This window comes from Alligator sinensis, unplaced genomic scaffold, assembly GCF_000455745.1.
Source record: "Alligator sinensis unplaced genomic scaffold, ASM45574v1 scaffold223_1, whole genome shotgun sequence".
In the NCBI taxonomy this organism is placed as follows: Eukaryota; Metazoa; Chordata; order Crocodylia; family Alligatoridae; genus Alligator; species Alligator sinensis.
The window spans coordinates 1,196,195-1,217,023 of NW_005841936.1; the positions used below are offsets into that span (position 1 = coordinate 1,196,195).

General features: G+C 40.0%; 1 protein-coding gene across 1 annotated transcript in view; it reads right to left on the minus strand.

The window, feature by feature from the left end:
- The window catches only part of LNPEP (leucyl and cystinyl aminopeptidase), a 90,462-nt gene that overhangs the window by 36,788 nt on the left and 32,845 nt on the right, over nt 1-20,829 (minus strand). The window contains exons 2-6 of the mRNA XM_006019696.3: nt 15,835-16,675; nt 12,049-12,187; nt 6,248-6,379; nt 1,978-2,098; nt 813-967 (exon numbers count right to left, since the gene is read on the minus strand). Coding sequence (XP_006019758.1) covers nt 813-967; nt 1,978-2,098; nt 6,248-6,379; nt 12,049-12,187; nt 15,835-16,652 — 1,365 coding nt within the window. The 5' untranslated portion in view covers nt 16,653-16,675. The remainder of the gene's footprint in view (nt 1-812; nt 968-1,977; nt 2,099-6,247; nt 6,380-12,048; nt 12,188-15,834; nt 16,676-20,829) is intronic.

Here is a 20,829-nt window from a genome sequence, read left to right on the forward strand (position 1 = left end):
TTGTCGTCTGGTGTGACGACCAGATTTCCTAATGTGTCTTGCAGAGGCCCCGCGTTACCCAGTACCTTCTTTTTGCCCCCTGTGTATTTAAAAAAGGACTTCTTGTTGTCTTTGATCCGGGTAGCTAGTCCCAGTTCCATCTCCGCCTTGGCCTTCCTGACCGCCCCCCTGCAGCCCTGAGCAACCGAGGTATAGTCCTCCCTTGTGATGGCCCCTCCCTTCCATTGGGTGCATGCCTCCCTTTTAGCTAGGAGACATTCCCGTATGCTTTTGCATTAAAGGTATGATGTATATAAACAAACTAACCCCTATCCCCCAAATTTTATAAAGGGCTAAACTACAAGCCCTATAGCATATAGGGCATTTATACACATACCTTTTTGTCCCATGACATGCTAAAGATCTGGTGGGTTGGAGTCTGCTTTGCATGTGAACTAACTTGCACTGTGCTGTGTTGCATGCAGTTGTACAAGTGGCAAAATGCATGTCAGTGTGTAGAAAATGGTGGTGGTGCGCTTTTGAACTAAAACACCTTTGAGTTTTACTCCCTGCAGTACAAGCAGGTGCACAAATACCCACTGGTTTTACTACAAGCCCTATAGCATATAGATCTGTTACCACACACACAACCCAAGAAGTAGATTGTACCAATCCTATTTTCCTACTGCAATAGAGAAATAGATCTGCAAGCCTTTTATCTGGTGCAGTAAGCTATGTTATTGTTACCTTTTCTGTGCATTTCAGTGACAGAAAGCTGCACTGGTAAAATACCATTTAAAAACAGAATCATTATCAAAATTTTAGTCTAGTACCTGATGGGCCATCTCATGAGCTATGACTGCTGTTACCAGCTTTTTGTCAACTGCTGAAGAGGTTTTGTTATCATAAAGGAGTGTTGTCTCTCGAAAGACGATCAAACCCCAGTTTTCCATAGCACCTGCTTGAAAATCAGGAATTGCTACCAAATCTGAAAAGGAAATAAACCATGTTTTTTATGCCACCACTTTACACTAATGCCAAATTTCAAGTCAATCTGAGAAATCTTACTGCTTAGGAACTGATGTGCAAACACTCATGCACTAGCTTTAAATACAGAAGTCATCCAATGGACTTTGAGCAATGCATATTGAGAAGTTATTTTGCAGGGATTTAGACAGAAAAATATGAAACATGAATAGAATTCTGTGCATCTTTTTGAATGTTTGGTGTTAGGTGTACACTGAATTTTCCACGTAGGCCACATTTAATAGTAATCACCTTTGTTAAGCCCAAAGGACACAGACTTCTGGGAACTATTGCCAAATACCAAATTCACAAAACATCAAAACTAGGGCTGTTGAATGATTAAAAAAATTAATCATAATTAATCGTGAGATAAAAAAATAGCTGCAATTAAACACACGTTTAATTGGGCAATTACACAATAAAAGAATCCCAATTTATTATAAATATTTTTGGATGTACACACATACACAAACCCTAGACAGTCCACAAGACCTGGCCCTCCAACCCCTGTCCCCCACATACACTTACCTGCATCCAGGTGAGTGTGCTCTCAGGACCCTGACTGGTGTGTGTGTGTGTGGGGGGGTGCTTTTCTCTCAGCAGCTCAGGAAGGTACGCACCAGCAATGGGAAAGGGGCTGCTTTTGCAGCACTGGCAGGGGAAAGGGGGTACTTTTCCCCCATTCACCAGGAGTGATTAACATGCGTTAAAAAAATGAACACAAAATTAAATTAACGCATTAACCATGGGCATTAATCACAATTAATTGACAGCCCTAGTCAAAACATTTTTCAAATTATTATTAAACAGATTTTAGATGTTTGGAGAGGGGGAGGGTATTTGTCCATTATTCTAGCCTTTTAAGTATACAACACTTTCAATTCAAAGTACAACAAAAATTATACTACTTAGAAATGTTATAGGAAAATTGGGTGGCTTTTTTTAATTAAGAGGAAAAACAAAAGATCTTACCTAATTTTTGAAGAGGGTAGTCTATACAAAAATATTTTTGATAAAATTCCAGGAACTTCACTGCTGCATCTAGGGCATACTCAACTTGGCCTAGGTTCTGTGGCATGGCATAGACAGATACCTGGGACAAAGAAAGGCAAGAAAATATTTAATGAGAAGCAACCACAAATGGCTGGGGAGGAAAACAGATGCAAAAGGCAAAAATATCTGAAGTGGATAAGGTTACCGGTTTGGTTCTACTTTCATGGAAGTCTCATATCTACACACACATGCATGCTTCTGAATATATATGGACAGACAAGGTTCTTTGGGTGAATCTGATATCTTTTATTAGACCAACTTAAATAGTTGGAAAACAATTATATAAAATTTGAAACTAAAACTTTTACAGTTTTCATTATAGCTGCTTCATCATTTATAGACCATGGCTGAAGTATGTAGCAGGGGAAATTTAGATTGGCTATTGGGAGGGAAGCAGGGGAGGAAAAAAAAACCTCTCAGGGTGAAGATAACAGCCCACCTAGAAAAGTTGAGGAATCTGCACCCTTGTGCATTTTTAAGAGCAGATTAGACAAATGCTTGACTGCAATAGTTTAATCTGGGATGATCGTGCCTTGATCACAGACAATATGATCTCCTAAGGTCCCTTCCACCCCGACTTTAAGATTCTAGGTTTATTCCATCACTTCCACAGGAAAGCATGTACCATTAGTTTGAGTCCTGATGCATGCCATTGTGCATTGGATGATATCAAAGAATAAATTCTCATGAGAGAATGACTTGTATAAATCTCCTCACACCTTAGCACACATAACCTGGATTCAGTGCATGAAACAGACCATGGACTCCCTTACATTTTGCAAGTCTGAGGGTCTCCTTGGTACCAGATTCTTTGAAGCCAATATAGAGAGCTTATGGGATGAGGCCACAGAATTCTTCATAGATTTCATAGACATTAGGGCTGGAAAGGACCTCGGAAGATCATCGAGTCCAGCCCCCTGCCCAAAGGGCAGGAAGTCAGCTGGGGTCATAGGATCCCAGCAAGATAAGCATCCAGTTTCATCTTGAAGGTGTTCAATGAAGGCGCTTGAACAACCTCCGGTGGCAGGCTGTTCCAGACCTTGGGGGCTCGGACAGTAAAGAATTTCTTCCTTATGTCCAGCCTGAAACGATCTTGTCGTAGTTTGTGACCATTCGACCTCGTCATCCCTTGGGGCGCTCTGGTGAACAAACGTTCCCCCAGATACTGGTGGTCACCCCTGATAAACTTGTAGGTGGCCATCAGATCACCCCTGAGCCTGCACTTTTCCAGGCTAAAGAGCCCCAGGGCTCTTAGCCTGTCATCGTAGGGTCTGCTTCCCTGACCTCTGATCATGCGCGTGGCTCTTCTCCGGACTCTCTCAAGCTTCTCCACATCCTTTTTGAATTGTGGAGGTCATTGTTTATGCAGAACCAGTTACCACAATCCTTCTCTGTCTGGTTCACTCAATTCAACAGCTCTGAGGAGTGACAGATGCTATTACACAACTGGACAGTACAGGAATTCTATCATTTTAACCTCCTTACTCCTTCCATGCAAAGCCTTACAAACTCAGCATTTGCACTAGGGAGTGGCATTTTCTCCTTAATACAAATTGTCCAGCTATACTTAATTCCTTTTAGGTATACATATTTTTATATAGTATGTTAATAAACCACAGACAATGGCTTTGGTATACAATGGATCATTATGACACACAAACCTGTTTTCCTAATTTTTCCAAGTTATATTTAAAACGTGATTAGCAGGTTAACTGCACCGTAAGTAGTAACCTGGTCACTCATTAAAGTCAATTTAAGAGGTGATAATACAGTTGAGCCACAAAGTTATTCCACATATAATATACAACATCTTTGGGGCTCATGAGTATAATGCCTTAAATTGAACATGTGGCCAGTTGGGGCCGACCCATGACAGATCCCAACACTCAGCTGAGTGTCAGGATCTAGCATGGAGCAGCCCCAGGGCCTGAGAGAGTTCTCTCAGCAGCCCAATCCTAGGGTCCCCATGAGCCAGGGCTGAGTTAAAACCCTATGTGCCACTCAGATAGATGGCATGCAGAGTTTAAAAGGTCCTGGAGTCTTCATGAGTCAAAGCAGAGTTAAAATTCCAGCTGTGGTTTTGACAATCGGCTGATTGTTGGTTGGGGCTGGAGACCTGACTGGGGCTGGTTTCAGATCTCAGGTCAGTCCCTGTCCTCAACTGACAATCAGCTGATTGTCAGCTCTGGGGTTTTAACTTCCTGGTGGACAGGGAGCCCAGGATCATGATGAAGTAAGGCATGATAGAGTGCAGTAGGGATCTAATCCCTGTGTGGCATGGTATACGTGGCAAAGCAGGAGGCACAACTGTTGGAACTGAGGGTTAAATACCGTGGCACCTTAAACTGAATGTCTGTCAGAGGCCGTACACACACACCTTGTCCCCACCCTAAAAACACCCTGGCATTTCTGGAAAAACAAACCTTATCAAGAAGAAGTACCAAGCACTACAAAAAGAGCACCTTTTAAGCATTTACACTGCTCATTTTGCCCACATACACATGCACATACAAACAGTAATTTTAAGCACCCAAGGTTTGAATTTAGAGTAAAGTATAACAACCATAAGAAAAATTACCACCCATCAAGCTGCTAGAAGGTAGACCAAATGAAGACTGACCCATTGACACTAATTAGAATTCTGCCCAAAATGGAAGAGAAATGTAATAAAAAAAAAAAATCCTGTATCTTTATTTCTGCATATTGGATTAGAGATATGAAGATGATACTGCCATATCAGTCTAAAAGATAACTATTCCTAGCAGTATATTTGAGAGTGGCTGCCTTCCCCTTCCACATTTTCGTTAACACATTACTCCTTGACAGTCTCCAGGCAACTACAGTATAAGTGCTTTCCCCACACTCAGATTTCCCACCTCCCACAGCTCTATTATAGCAACATAATGAAGTGCCCCTCATAATAACTCTACTTTCCGTCAAGCTCCTTAGTATCATTACTTGAGTTGCCCACCAACCTACTGGGATATATCTCTGCTACAGTGCCATGCAAAGATCAAATGAAGTCAATGGCAGCTGCTTGATTGGTGGTTCTCTAGACACGTTCAGAAAATATCATTCATTTTTTCAAATTTCACTCATTTTTTGACTATGGAAATATAATGGCACAATTTTTCTGTTATAAGACCTCACAAAGACCCCAAGAAGTCAGAATGAAATCTATTTGAAATCTCTGGATTTATCATGCGGATCATGCATAGGTGTTCACAAACCTAATAGTGTTAATGTGGAGTGGCACCCCATGACACCCTTAAAAGGGCCTCACGGTACCCCAGGGTCCCATAAAACCCTGGCTGAGAATGACTAGGCTAGAGCAGGGGTGGGCAATTATTTTGGCCAGAGGGCCGCTTACTCAGTTTCAGCAAGCCATCGAGGGCCGCATGACAGGCAGCTCAGGGCAGATTAATATTAATTTTCTAAATTTTTTAGGGGCCCCGTGGGCCAGATAGAATGGCCTGGTGGGCTGCACCTGGCCTGCATTTTGCCCACCCCTGTGCTAGAGTCTCAATATCCTTGAAAAAAACAAAACAAAACAAAACAAAAAAACCCCCCCCCAAAAAACAAAAAAAACCCAAACAACAGGTCTTTTTCAAGGACCAAAATACTGACTTAAAAATTTGGTCTTCATTTACCCTACTAGGCAATGTGCTTATTTGGATGCCTGGATATGGATAATGGACTGAAGACAAGATTGACTATTTAGGCATTTGCACCCACTGCTCTCATGAGCAGCTATGTGGAAATAGCTATTCATGATAAGAATAGCAGAAATGTCACACATGTTTTCTCCTTGTGGCTCAGCTGTGGTGGGTGGCAAAAAGCTCAGCGTGGGTTTCACAGGGACTCCACCAATAAAGGGTGGCCAGCAAATACATCAAAATGGCATATCTCCTGGCTAGCTTGACATCACTTCTTCCCAGAGCAAACCTTCTCACTTCCATGTCCAGTACAGATAGCTTTGTGGGTAGCTTATACCCTTACTCTTGGCAGACGTTCTGCAAACAGAAACCTGCTAGGAGATTCTGGCACACACAACTTGGTAGAATCTCTGAAGCTGGTCTAGCCCACAGTACAAGGACCACTGCCTATATCCTGTCGAAAGACTGTCAAGCAAAACCACAAGTGAGCCACTTCCTTGTGCAGAGTTAATTATACAGTGAAAAAAACATACCAGTGTCCTGTTTGTTTCCTGGCTTATATTCTTCAGATCTCCAACAACGAAGGCTACCAGGTAAGTACTCATCTTCAAAGTCGGATAGAACTCATCTTGAACTATTCCATCTGTCACTGGGACAGTTGTATTCTACAGGCAGATGGAAAATACTGTTGTTAATATAGTATTATACACCTATATTATGGTAAGTGAGCTCTATGCCTCTCAGTGCTCAATGAAATACATACTCCAAATATTCCCTAATATTTGACTTGAAAAGGCTTTAGGTTGTGCCATAAATGCAGGTTTTGCACTGCATTCTAAAAAATGCATGTACGCCTGGTATAAAAACATTCACATGTTCCAACGTTTCTACATAATTGTGTATCTATGCACTTTGGCAGAACAGGTCATTCTCAGGGCATGTAGGCACACATGTAATTCTGTACTTCAGAATATAAAATAAAAGAGATGCCATATTGTCTTTAACCTTCAACCTGATACTGAAGTGCCATGTACATGTATTTCTTGGTAAATGTCAATCTACAAAAATAACTGCTGTCAAACTAACTACATAACATGGGACTACTGACTATTAAACTAAAAACTGCAAAAATTTGGAGAAATAACTGTTAACCTAAGCAACTTTCAGAACTTAAGAACTGAATTATTTGTGTCTTGCTCTGAGTACATCTCTTTAGCACTGAATAGCATCATGTAGACTTAAAAATATAGTGGCAACAATGAACTGGTGCAGTGTCATTCAAGGGCATCTTGTCCATCAAAACCTGTACCAACACATTAGTGCACTATTCTAACCAAACTAATGTCTCATTATGTTTTCTTTACTAATAGAAAAAGTCTTCTCCTACCTGAGATCTTCTTCCAATTTAGACATGCAGGTAGGGTGCCTGTACATGAGCGTGGAGGCTACTCTGACATGCTGTAATTACAGTGTGGCAGAGCAGACTCGATTAATCAATTGAGTCGCTGGAGTGCGGTAATTACCACGCTCTAGAAGCCTCCAGCATCTCATATTCCAGTGTCCCTGCATTTAAAAATGGCGGCGGGTGCACCTGAACTCAAGCTTATTCAACGATACATGGGACACCATGGCACTTTAATTACAGAGGCTCTCAGACCCGCTCTAATTAAAGCACTGTCCCCACCCATACCTGGAGCCCTTATAGACTAGGATAAAGTCAACTTCTCATCTGCTCAAAGATGAACTAAGTTCCTTTAGTCTCCCCATTTATAGTGGAGTTTTCCAGACCTCTAATTATTACTGTAGCATTTTTATAATTTTTCAATTTTTTTTAAACATTGATTTAAAATACTGTTCTACTAACAGTTTCACTAATGATTGACAGAAAAAAATACTAGAGCGTCTGTATTCCTTTTTGATATTCCTCTGCTTAAGCATCCACAAACTACTTTGGGTCTTTTAGCTACAAAATTCCACTGCTGGAATAGCCAAGTCATGTTTGTTATTCTCCATGAACCCTTAAATCCTTATTAATCCTAGTCACTTTGTCAGGTTGAGAGCCTAAATTATAAAATAAAACAATCAGATATATTGCCAAGAAAAGCAGTGTTACTATAGAGGAACTAAAGAGTTTTACAGGATACTTTATTTGCACAGTACCTCAGTCCTGCAAAGAAATCCCTGTATATACAGAGGTCCTTCGAAAAACTCAAAGTTGTAGAACTAAGTGTATTTATAATATAATGAACTATGTTAAAGAAAAGGTAGGTGACCATGTAATTAAAGATTCCATAAGCAAAGACTGTAATGCATGTTCTGAAGAATGCAAAAAAAGGAGAAAATGCAAAGAAGAACACAACACCACATTCACCAATATAATCACGTTTGAAAATGAAAACGAGTCAGTGCAGCAGACAGAAATGATACAATATCAAATTATAAGGAGTCAGAAGAAAAAAAATGCTTTCAGTCTAAGATAAAGCCATCCAAAAAACCCAGTTAATTTAATTTGTGAACTGATCATTTTACTTGTGCTGTAATAAACTCTTGGTAATTTCTAATTAATTCTGGCATATTCGTTTGTCATACACACAAAGAGGATCCTTGGCAAGAGACATGGAATTTTGCAACCCAACTCTCATTAACACTTTTCTATATTGGAGTGAAAAAGAACCTGAAAAGTGCTTATTTGAGATGTTAGCTAAGTGATTCCCCCATATAGCAAGGAACATGGAGACAGTGAAACATTTTAAAGAATGGGACAGTAAAAGGCATTGAGTTAATTTTATAATGCATTAAAAGAAATATCAAACCGGGGATCAGGAAGAGTGAAAACAAATGGACTAATTACAGACAGGAGAATAGGCCCCGCAGAGTGAAGAGAAGCTGCTGAACTCACTGCAAGAGAAACAAGCAAACTGGAAGTGAGAAAGCCGGAGCTAGGCACATGTTCCACTACGGGAGACAGCCAGCCTTGGGTGATGGAGTAGGGTAAACAGGCACTTGACAGATGGGAGATGAACCAAAGTGATCCTAGCATGGCATCAATGTGCATTAGGTTATCTGAGCAGAAGAGGTGCACCCACTTGCAGTGAAACAGCTGCTTCAGTAAGCAAGGATCAGAAACCCATCGATGGGGAAGGAGCTGCTGCCTTTTATCATTTTATACAGAAGTGCTACAAGTCCAGGGCTCCACATACTGAAACCAGGGAGGAATATCCTTCGCTATCCAATCCTAAAAGAACAAGCTATTTCTCTTAAAACAAGCAGCAGTGCAAGCTAGCAATATCAGTGTTTGAAAGTATTATAATTAGGCACAGTTTTAGACCCAACTAGAATTAATGGGATAGGTTCAAACATCACAGGTCTTTGCTGTTAAAAAATGTTGCTGACCACACAAAGACAAGAGCCTGAGAGCACTGCACTGAATCACATTTTGAATATCATATTTATAGCAAGAAGGGCTGAACATTTAATGTAAAGGAAAAGATCAGCTGCTGTGTTTAAGACCAGAATCCAACCAGATGTACAGAGGCTGCCATCTGCACTTTATAGACCCCTGTGCCCTTCTCAAACCTCTGAGAGTAACTGGGGCATAGCAATTCCTTCACCAATTCAGAATCCCACTGAATTGGTATTTTGATGGAGTAGGCTCGGAGGCCAGGTTGTTGGAAACATATATGCACCAGCTCAAAAGTGATGTAAGACTGTAAGAGGAGTAAACAGCCTGCCTTCACAGAAAAACTCTGGGGTGGATCCAGCCTGTGGGGACTTGCTAGCTAGTCCCCAGATTGTTAGGAGGTGTGTCAGGGGCGATCCAATTTAAAATGGCTAGAAAAGGGTTGCAGAACTGCTTTTCCCAATCTGCCACTAATCTCAATATCCAGTTATCAAATCCAGGTCATAATGTTTGGCAAATGTATAGACTAAGCCCTAAAAGTGGCTACCCTGGAGATCACTGAAAAAGGAATAGTTCTCCAATATGCTGTGGAAGTATCTACTGAACGTAACAGCTGCAATGCATTAAGTGATCTATTTGGATAATTTCTGGGAACCCATGACCTGACCTCTCACAGCCTTCCCCAGTACCACAAATGATGAGAATGATTTCAAGAACTAGAGTCAGTCATAGCGAAGTAAGGCTGGCAGGGACCTCAAAAGATCATTTAGTCCAACCAGGGATCAAACCTGCAACCTTGGTGTTATTAGCACCACACTCCAACCAAATGAGCTGAATGGTGGTTTCATCCTGCCTAAATAAAGAAGGGATCTTGATTTCTAATCTGCTATGAGATTTGAAGAGAGAAAACAGGGAGAGAAATGGCTTGTACTGAATGAAAAAATAAACATCCCCTCACTGAACAACCATGGTGGTGGTTTTATCCTTATGTAAAACAATGCAAGTGGATAGCAACTAGGAGGTATCTGTCAATCTTACTAATTCTCAAGGCCAAGGGGGGCTACCAGAAGAAAGATGGCTATGACCACGCACTCTTCAAAAGGTCTCCAGCATAAAAGTGAAGCGGGAAAAGATTCCCAAAGGCCTACAAGAACTAAGATCCCAGGGCACGGAAGATTCCCAAAATGCCTTGCGTGGTGGCAAAAAGGTGAGAGCTGGAACAGCCCATCAGCAAGTAGCGATATTTTGTTCCAGGCCAGACAGATTTATTTAACAGAGCATTCACACTTTAAAAAAATGCAGAGAAGTAGGTCTTTATATAGAAGAAAGGCAGAATATCTCAGCATTTTTCACCTTTGGAATTTAGTTTTAGGTGGTTCCATCTGCTTGGACCTCTCCCAGGCTTCCAATACTCCTAGGAAGGGAAGTCAGAAGAGTGTACTGGTGGTAAAGTCAGGAGCTGCTCTCCTTGGGGTTAATCCCTTGAGAGAAGAGAAAGATATATCTAGAGCACAATCTACAATAGATTCTCCGCTAGAAAAAAGGAGGAAGAGGTAGAGATAGAAGAGGTGCAGGAAGTGGAGATGCTGGGAGTGGTAGTAGTAATAGTTCTTCCCTTTCAGTAGTAAAGACAAAACAGACTCCGTACAACTGCTTTTTTTCTCCTGCAAACTACACACTCACAAATAAGACATACACCCTGTTTTGGGAAGATGGAATGAAGGGTAAACGCTGGCCCCTTTCTCCCCAAGGTTGGCAGGGGAAGAAACAAAGAAACCATTTTATAACATCTCCATCCTTCCGTTTCTCCATCCCAGTGTGAAAAACCAGCTTCTCGCTTAAGTCATAAACCCCAGTTTTGGAGGGTTGATTTTTTGGGACAGTTGTTCATTATAGGTTTGTACAAAATCTAGCATGGATTCCTAATGTTACATACGGTATTTCTTCTCAGTACCAGAGAGGATGGTGTCAGTCACACTGGTACCAAGGTTTGTACTGGGTGCTTAAATGCTAGAAATTTGTAATAGGTCATCCAGGAGCATTAAGGACTCTGGTACAAAGCATTCTAGTGAGCAGTCCTTGCTGATGCAAGTTTTGGAGAGCAAGCAAGGAAATGAGATGTTAGCTTGTCCAGGTAGATCAGGTCTCTGGATTCATGGCTACAGGGTTTTTTTTCCTTCTTTCCCATTCGAGAATGATGCTCCAAGTCAGATGTACCCTACCTAGATGTAGTGGAGATGGTACTGGCTTTTAGTCTGGAGCAAGTGCTGAACTCTGCATGATAGGTGATAGTTTACTAACTGAATCAGTTGTAGAACCTCACCCTGTGTTTTTGGACAGAGACCCTAGTTACAACAATGGTGAAAGAGTGAGATTTCTAGGAGAAAAGTCCCTTTTGGAAGTCAGAGATGATTTGGAGAGATGCATGGAACCGAGAGGCAGTAGGGGCCATGCTGTCCTGTGTGACTTGTTTTGGAGAGGAGGGGGGGGAGAGGGGAACACAAGACTGCAACAATAGAGACTACTGATCAAAAGATTCCATATCTCATGCACACACCGCAGGTGGGAACTACACAAAAAATAAATCTAACCTGTCAATAAAGAAATTCATGCAGCCACCAAAAATGCCCTAGTAGATTAAAAAATGCCCTATCATAATTCAATCTAACCCTGACTGTAGTCCATCCACTACCATTAGCAAGACGAAACAATTTTAATTTTACATTAATAAATACATAAAATATGAGACTATAACATCTTTGGGACAGAGACAGTCAGTCATTCATTATATATCTGTACAGAATCTAAAACGGATCCCTAATCTTGACACTACTGCAATACAAAGTAATACAAATATCATACAAAGCACTTATAAAATACTGAGGATCTAAAACCAGTTCTTTCAAGATTCTTACACTAGAAGATAAATTGTACCTTTGGCATATTAGACAGGGTAGAATGTTGCTCATCTCTCCTTATCTTAATTAGAAACGTGGATTTAAATGCTGGTTCATCAAAGCAGGGGAAAGCAGACCTTGCTGCCAGAGGTTCAAACTGAGTTGCTGCAAGCCACCTGATGGGGGACAGAACAAAAAAATAATGTTAACTTTGTATTATAAACACAGGTATATCAAGGTCAACTGCTAGATGTTACAGAATTACTTTCGGACAGTTTGAGGATAGGGAGAATTAGTTATTCGTAAGAGACAAGAAACATAGAAGAGCTTTATCTAGTCATGACAAAGTCCTCTGCCATTAGGGTACATCTTAAAAATTTTTGCTGGCATTATTTTTATGCTTAGCAAAATCCAGTCAGAATATAGTCGCTAAAAAAGCAAGTGATCAGTTTCAAATAAAAGAATATATATATATATATATATATATTTCTTTTATCTTGCATATTTCACAAGTACTATATTGACATAGCCAAAGGCAACTGCAGGATACATGGATCTCTGTTCTGAGGGAGTGTCTAACAAGGGGAATAATTTGATGCCTCAGTAGACCAAGAGAAAAGCAGCTTTTACACTTTATGCTACACTTCAACAGGTAGAAGGTGTCACACTAGATTCCCATTAACCATCTGCCACAAAGAAATCCTACTCAGGAACAAATTTAAAGATTCTTATAATTTTTCAAACTCCTGTGCAAGGTTTTTGAATACATGGATTGGCAGCACTACAATATTCAATTTGTTCTTTATTCTCACCCCTGAAAAGAGGGGGAGTCTGGTAAGAGGGGTGTCCTATTTCCCTTGTTTCTTAAATGGCATCAGGCTTGCAAGATAATTATTTGCTTTTTTCCATGACTACTTGTTAAGTTAGCTCCTTAAAAATTCAGTAGTTTTCTTTAACCATTCACCAAATTAAATGATACCTTGTTTTGCCTTTGTAACAATCAGCACTTTAAAAAGTACTGATTTGTGAAATATACGAGGGTCCCTCTTAAAGGGACAAAGTCAGAGAAATGGCTGATATTGTTACAGGAAGCCTCTGAAAAAGGCCTGGAAAAGAAGTCTATTGATTGTTCCACTGGAATAAAAGCAAACAGCTGCACTAAAAACTCAGACCACCATCTTCTCCTACAGCAAGGATTCCTAAACTGTGGTTCACGTACCACTGGGGGCACACAAGACATCTCTGGTAAGTGGGAAAAATTGTGTAATGGTGGATTTAATTTTCATTATAATAATAATAATCGGCATTTAATGGGATTAAAATATAAAATGTATGCTTGTAGGAGTATGCAGGCAGCCGGTAAATCTGTAAGAGGGTGCACAGTAAGAAAAAGTTTGGGAACCTCCATCCTAGAGTAAATGGGGGAGACAAGTAAAGGTTTCAATCACTTCATAAGACCTGGTAAGCAAATATGGAAACAAATTAGCATTTTTGTTTTCATTGTATTTGAATACAACATTAGAGTAAAATAAAAGTGTGTTGACTGAAGGGAGGCATTGAAGGGAGGCTTTCTAAAAAGGATACACAATGCAAGAGAAAAATATGGTACCAGCTGTTCACAACGGACATAAGTAAATTTTGTCCTTTAAATTCTCACTACAAGCACTTTATGTCATTTCATATTTCACCATAATACATGCCTTTAAGTAAAAGCTGCCCAGGTGCATGCCAGATTACTTTGCTCTGGCAATTTATTTCATTTGATGATATTTTGATATGATGCCCATCTCCAATATCCTGTTATCAGATCTGTAAAAAGCAGTATTTCCATGCCAGTGAACCAATCAGATATATTTCAACAGAATGTCAAAGGAATAAAAAATACCAATGAAGAGCTTCCCAATACAGGACTGGGGAGGATCTGCCAAGAGGTATGCTCAAAAGTCTTTCACCATATGCTTAAGAACCTCCTTTCTTGGAGGGGTAGGGGCAGCTCTGTCTTACGAACAGTCAAATATATAACATGTTCTGACATTTCAGAAAATAGATGTGTTTGTCATATGCACATAGACAAACTGGAACAGATTAAGCGTCTTTGATCCAAACTTCTGTCTTTAAATGGCAGCTGTTTGCAAGTAAGTTAGTCTCCCAACACCACACTCAGTTAACACAACAGAATGAGGCAGGGAGAAAGTATCTGGAAGGGAGAGGGAGAATTTCTTTTGCACCTCAACTCAAATGTGTTACCTGTTAATTTACTGCCCTCTTGTCAACAGGCTATGGGAAAGGGTAAAAAGATAATGACTACTGAATGTAGTCTAGTAAACTGAATGTAGTCTAGTAAACAAGTTCTTTTTTATGTGAAAACAGGCAAAAATAATCTTTCTTAAACTATGCAGCTCTTAAACTCTATGAAATTAGCTTTATGGTAGATTATACTTGTTTTCAAATGGACTGAGAAACTGCATAACTCAGATTTTAGCTAAAATGGCCACCAGTTTTAAATTGATCCTTCTCATTTAAAAATATACGCATAGAAGTTGGGCTAACCATAGCTACTAGCATGTTTCTAGAATAACTTATGCCTACCTACTATAATGCTAAAGGCTTGTTAATACAGGACTGAGCAACGTGTTGATTGCAAAACCAGAAAACAACAAATATCAAGCTGGTATTTCTTCTTGGAGGGAATCTGGTTAAAATATTCCTTCTCACTTATGAAAAAAATAACACATTTGCAAGCACTCTTTTCAATTAAGATTGAATCTGTGTGTGTCCTGACTAAAAGCCTTTGTATAAAATGAACTGAATATAGTTAATTCTGGATGCATTCAGGTCCCCTAACCTAAGAATACAGATTAAGTTACCATTAACTAAAACACGGGTTGTAAAAAATTATGGGCTAGATTTTGCCATCTTAAGATATGGGCAAAGTTATATTTGTAGTGGCTCTAAAAATGAAGGGGGAGCTGCTCCTGCTACTGCTGCCTGGGAGTGTATAGCAGCTGTTATGCTGTTAACTGATACATGCATGATGGGAGAGGAGGGTGACAAGAAGATTGGCAGCAGGTCTTCTTGAATTTGCTTAAATTCTCCAAATTTCCCTCCAGCCTATACCCTATACTTAGGGGCTTGGGCAGACGCGCCACTGCTACCAAGTCAGGGCTGGGGCTGGAGCCACAGCAGCTGCCTGTCCCCCTACCACCTCACACTCAAATCCAAGACAAGGGGCTTCTCCCCACCCCCTCTGCTCCCCCAATATTAAGTTGGGGGGGGGGGGCGGTAAAAACTCTGTCTTGGAGTCAAGTAAATACAGTAGGATATCTGGATCAACTAATTTAAGGCTTTGGGCTTGTTTAATTGGATCTCATTTCTGGTGTAGCTGGACACAATGATTGCTTCCTTTACTTTGCTGACCAAGCTAGTTGTCATGTCTGTAAGGTTTACTTTATGGTCACTCAGAAACAGGCTTTGGGACCTTCTGCTTAGCTACGCTTCTGCAGCTTGGTCTAGGTGAAAAAGGCCAAGGCTGGAAACACACCCTTACCTCTGGGGCCTGATCTGTGTGTGAACCATCAATAACACGAGGCATTAGGATTAAACACAGGGAAAGATATAGTTGTAAAGTATTTAAGAAGAGTGAAAGCCTGCTCCATTTCAGCAAGCCTCTTACTCAGCATTTCCTAAGGAACTCTTTTATTCTCCACACATTTTAACAGCTCAGTGAGCACAAAAAATGTACAGCAAAGCTGATGGTTTTTCTCCTTCACCAGTTATAATTCATGCAATAACCACACATGAGAAGAACTATTCATACGTGTACCTTTTCTCAGAATGTTCATCCTTGTAGGAGATTCTGTAAAATCCATAGTAGGTATCTGATAAATCAGATGAATAGTCCAGGCTGAGGACGTAGTTCTGCCCTACAAGAAGAGCTTCAGGAGCCACAACTGCAATCTGGTTGTGCGTTGGGTACTCCAGAACTTCAACTACTTTTCCTTGACTCCCCTCTTCTGAACGAAGCGTAGCCTTGGTGATATTAAGTCCTGAGCTATGAAGTATGATATTCCAAGTTACCTGGGTGACATTAACAGTAATCTGTACAGAACCTACAAATTTCATAGTGGTTAGGTTTGGCTGTAAAGTGAGACTGTAATGTAGTGGTATGATGTTACTAGGAAGCCTAACCTTTGCCCAAGGAAATACCTTTCCATTAGTTGCTAAAGGATATACAAGTTCCATTGTATGATTTTTTTTATGGCAGCCTTCTTTGGTAAAAGTACATTTGGGAAGAAGATAAATCACCATTATGACTGAAACTGCAATCACGAGAACAACCACACAAACCACCATGGTCCTTGTAGATGGCACTGAGCATGAGCCATCTGGATTTTGTCTGTATCCAGCTCCATTATTACGGAGACCTGAGCTTCTGTTCATGAAAGACATGCCCAGCAATTTTGCTGAAGATTCATAATCCTCCTCCTCATCATCCATTTCGTGTTCTCCAAGGCCACGCACCAATAGTCGTGAACTCCTTGGCTCATACTCCACTTCATCTGGTTCCAATGGATGCAAGCAAGGCTCCTTAGCCAAGTCAACCACATCAGGTTCTTCCTCAAACATGCTGTTTTCAATCATGTTCCTGGGTAACTGAATTCGATCTGGGGGAGGGGAAAAAGGAGCATATATTATATGATAACTATAATTATTATACCTCAAAGATCACTTACTGAGTGGGGGTAATGGAGTCTGCAAAGCACTTCTGCAGTACATCCTGTGGAAAACCCTCCAAATTTATCATCTTTCAAGTTTACTTACTCTCAGAGAATATCTATACATCTTTCTGCCTAGAATGCTGATTTTTTTGTTTGAATGACAAAGATGTTCCTTATGATACTATCTACACTGAGAAACTGCATAACTCACATTTTAGCTAAAATGGCCACCAGTTTTAAATTGATCCTTCTCATTTAAAAATACACACACAGAAGTTGGGCTAACCATAGCTACTAGCATGTTTTTAGAATAACTTATGCCAATCTACTATAATTGCTAAAGGCTTGTTAAAAAAGGACTGAGCAAGGTGTTGATTGCAAAACCAGAAAACAACAAATATCAAGCTGGTATTTTTCCTTGGAGGGAATCTGGTTAAAATATTCCTTCTCACTTATGAAAAAATAACAACACATTTGCAAGCACTCTTTTCAATTAAGATTGAATCTGTGTGTGTCCTGACTAAAAGCCTTTGTATAAAATTAACTGAATATAGTTCGTATTAAAGTGACGAATGTCTCCGTAAATCTGGACCCTAATTATTAACAGACTGTTGTATATTCAACCATAATATAAGAGATAATTCAACCCTCATTTTTTCCTCCTTTTTTAGAAGTGTCAGATACTTACGAATGAAACATTTAAAGATATGTTGCACCATGCATTTTATTTTGTTATTTCTGTATAATAGCTAATAAGTTGGTTGACCATTCCCAGAGCTAGGAGGAAGTTAGAAGCATTGCTGGATAAAGGGGCTAATATTCCTAGACACCAGCTACTGATTGCTTAAATATAAAAGTTTATCTTTCTTATGGACCTGAATCAAAGCCCACTGAAATGGTATCCATTGATTTAAAAGGTTGATGGAGCAGACTCCCTGGGGAGTCAAACTAGAAGGACTGGAAAAACTACCAAACTTATTTAGCTCTGAATTCTCATTGTGCAAATAGTCACTCCCGCAAACAGCTCTTTATTTTTCAGCCCCATAATTTATGTTTCTTGATGCCTGTTAGTTATGCTTTTAGCAGTAGTGGTCGAAAAGATATAACTGGACACTTCAGTGCTCATCTATTTTTTTCTTAGTATTATTTTGGGAAAAAAATAAAATATAAGTTGGATGCAACTGAACACTTTTGGGGCTGACTACCGATTCCCATCCAGGACTCTACACCTTGGTAAAAGAAAATATGGGACCTATAAGGTCTTCCAGAATGGCAGCCCCCAAATCTTGTGCTCCTGCTTCAGTTCCACGAACTTCAATGTGATGCAGGCAGGTGCTTAAATTTAAGTATGTTTAAGCATTTTGCCAAAAAGTCATCTTTGCAGTGAAGCAAATGCTTTGCTAAATTGGAGCCTAGCATCAGTTACTAAAGGAGAACACCGGTTAGACTGCATTCAGATGAAACAGGTGGCAAAAGCTTAGAAGTAGTTGAAAATTCTCTGTTAAATTGGGGTTTTTTAAAGTAAAAAAATTGGGGTTCCCTTTAAAGTAAAGGGAAGAAAGGGAAATATTTTCATCAATATTTGTTCAGATAAAAAAGCAAAAAGTTACTTCAGTCAGTTCCAGAGAAGTGATTTTTTATGGCAAAGAGGAAGACCTCAGATCTTAACACCCAATACTACAAACTAAAATAATTTAGGAGCAATGTCAACCAAAACTAAAATAAAAATATTCCCTTGATCTAAAGGGGTTCTTAAAACAAGTTCCTCCTCTTTTGAAGAAACCTGTTCATCTGAACATTATTCATATCAGGCTCTCACCCTCATCATTTAACCTTTTACAATGACAGAGGGGTAACTTCTGTCATCAGATGTATTGAGCAATAGCTCCACAGACTGTCATTTGCCAAGTGAAGTCAATAGGAAGACCTGTTTATTCTTCATATTATATACAAATTCATCCAAACTAATAAGTGAAATTCTGATCTGAAGCTGAGTTCATCATGTCAAAAAACTTGAAATAAATATTGTATAAGACTGACTCATGGGGAAAAAAGCTACGCATCTGAGCTCATAAAACACAGTTTATTGTTTTCTGGTCAAATTCCAAATTCAGAAAGTGTCAATCTACTCATCATCACTTTTTTCAAAGGAAATATATTCATAGATTGCGAGGCTGGAAGGGACCTCAGAAGATCATCGGGTCCAGCCCCCTGCACCAGGCAAGAAAGACAACTGGGGTCAGGTAACCCTAGCAAGGTGACCGTCCAGTCTCCTCTTGAAGATTTCCAGGGTAGTTGACTGCACCACCTGTGGAGGGAACTTATTCCAGAGTCTGGACACCGTAGCTATTCAATGAGTGCTTTGAACTTTGAAAGTTTTGAACAAGTCTACAGACGTTTAATTTTTTTGAGAGATTAAAAACAGGTTTACATTTTAAAGAAATTATAAGTTTTTTTTCAATTGTAATGTCTGTGTACAAAGCAACCAAGCACATTCTTGAACACCATTTAGTGTCCCTCCTATTCTTATAGCAGCTCCTTAACAAGTGACACTATCTGCAAAATCTGAGATTTTAAGCAACTTTTTTCCAGAACACATAGAAAGATTAAAATAAAGTTTATTGGAAGACAAATCTCAACAAGAATGTGAAGAGCAATGGACACTTGTTAGTATAGCAAACCAAGAACACTATTTCTTTAGAAAAATCCACAGAAATGGAGGCAGTGTAGCTAGCAAGTAGAAAAACAGCCAGGTTTTACTGATTAAAAAAAAACCACCCACACACTATAGTTTATAAAGTTCAACTATGGGTTCACATTTCATAGATTCACTGAAGATTCAGGGTACTACCTACACTGTTTTTTTCCTTTGGAAAAAAAAAAAGCAATAAAGAAACAGGGAACTTACAGGTTACTGATTTTACCAATTTCTTGGGACTATGCAAAGAGAAAAAGCTATCCAGTTCAAGAAAACAACTCTGGGGCAAGGATGTTTTTTGAAAGGTTAACAAGATGGGTTGAACGTTTTGTTTTCTCCCCATTGGTAAGAACAGAGAGGGAACAAAAATATTCTTATGAACTGACGTAGGTTACAAGGAAAGATTCTCCTTAGGTTTGGGCTTGTAAAGAAACACAACTGAAATACAGCAGAATTCCCTTCCCTTCCTTCAGTTTAAGAAGTACTGCCAGGAGAAAAGTCGAGCACACCATCAGAAGGGCATTGTTTCACTTACTGAGGAGTGACAAAAGATCCTCTGAACTACTCAAGTTCTCCAGGTTACAAGCCCTTAGACCAACATGGCTACAACCTACACTCAAGTTACAAGTGTGTTATAGTACAAAACCATTAGTTCCTGCATTGCCTCAAGCCATAGACAGACATTACATTTGTAGAATTACAAAGATACAAGGGGAGAGATGTGCATGTGTCCTGCACCGCTACAAAACAGCTGAAGAGCTACAGAAATGTTGCTGGATGAAACAGGAACTTCCCTCTAGAGCTATATTGTGCAGCCCTGCATAAAATGTCTGTACAGTGCTCTGCTCTATCCCCACAGCAAAGGGGAGCAGAGCCACAGTGCTAGGCAACCCCCTATCACCCCCTTACTAAAAAATATGCTGCTGAAAGCTTTTGTGGAATTTTTTTTAGCAGTCTAGCCAGTGGGGCTCAGCACATTTGCCCACACCTGTAGCACTACATGTTGTAGTGCTTCAAAGTGCTGTGGTTCTTTTAGCCCTACAAATGTAACACCTCTGCATACTCTTACTTTCAAGTCTGCTGAATTGTGAAGACATGGAAGTGTGAAAAGGGTGCTGTGGGCATTTTTCACACCAAAACTCCTCCAATCCTGGTCCAGATAAACAGTGGAGCTGGGCCCTGATGTAATATAGAGCAGTGGAAAATGGCCTATACGCCAGAAGCTAGAGAATTATCCTACTTCGAGGGGTGCATCCATGGTGTTGTTTCTTCATTCCTAATGCCACTACTCTTGATGATTCCAGCGTACAGGACACACTCTTTTGTCTCAGCAGGTCCTGGTTTCCCACCAACTTGAGGCCACTTTTAGGCATTTTCACAAACCTTCCTAAGTTGTACTGCA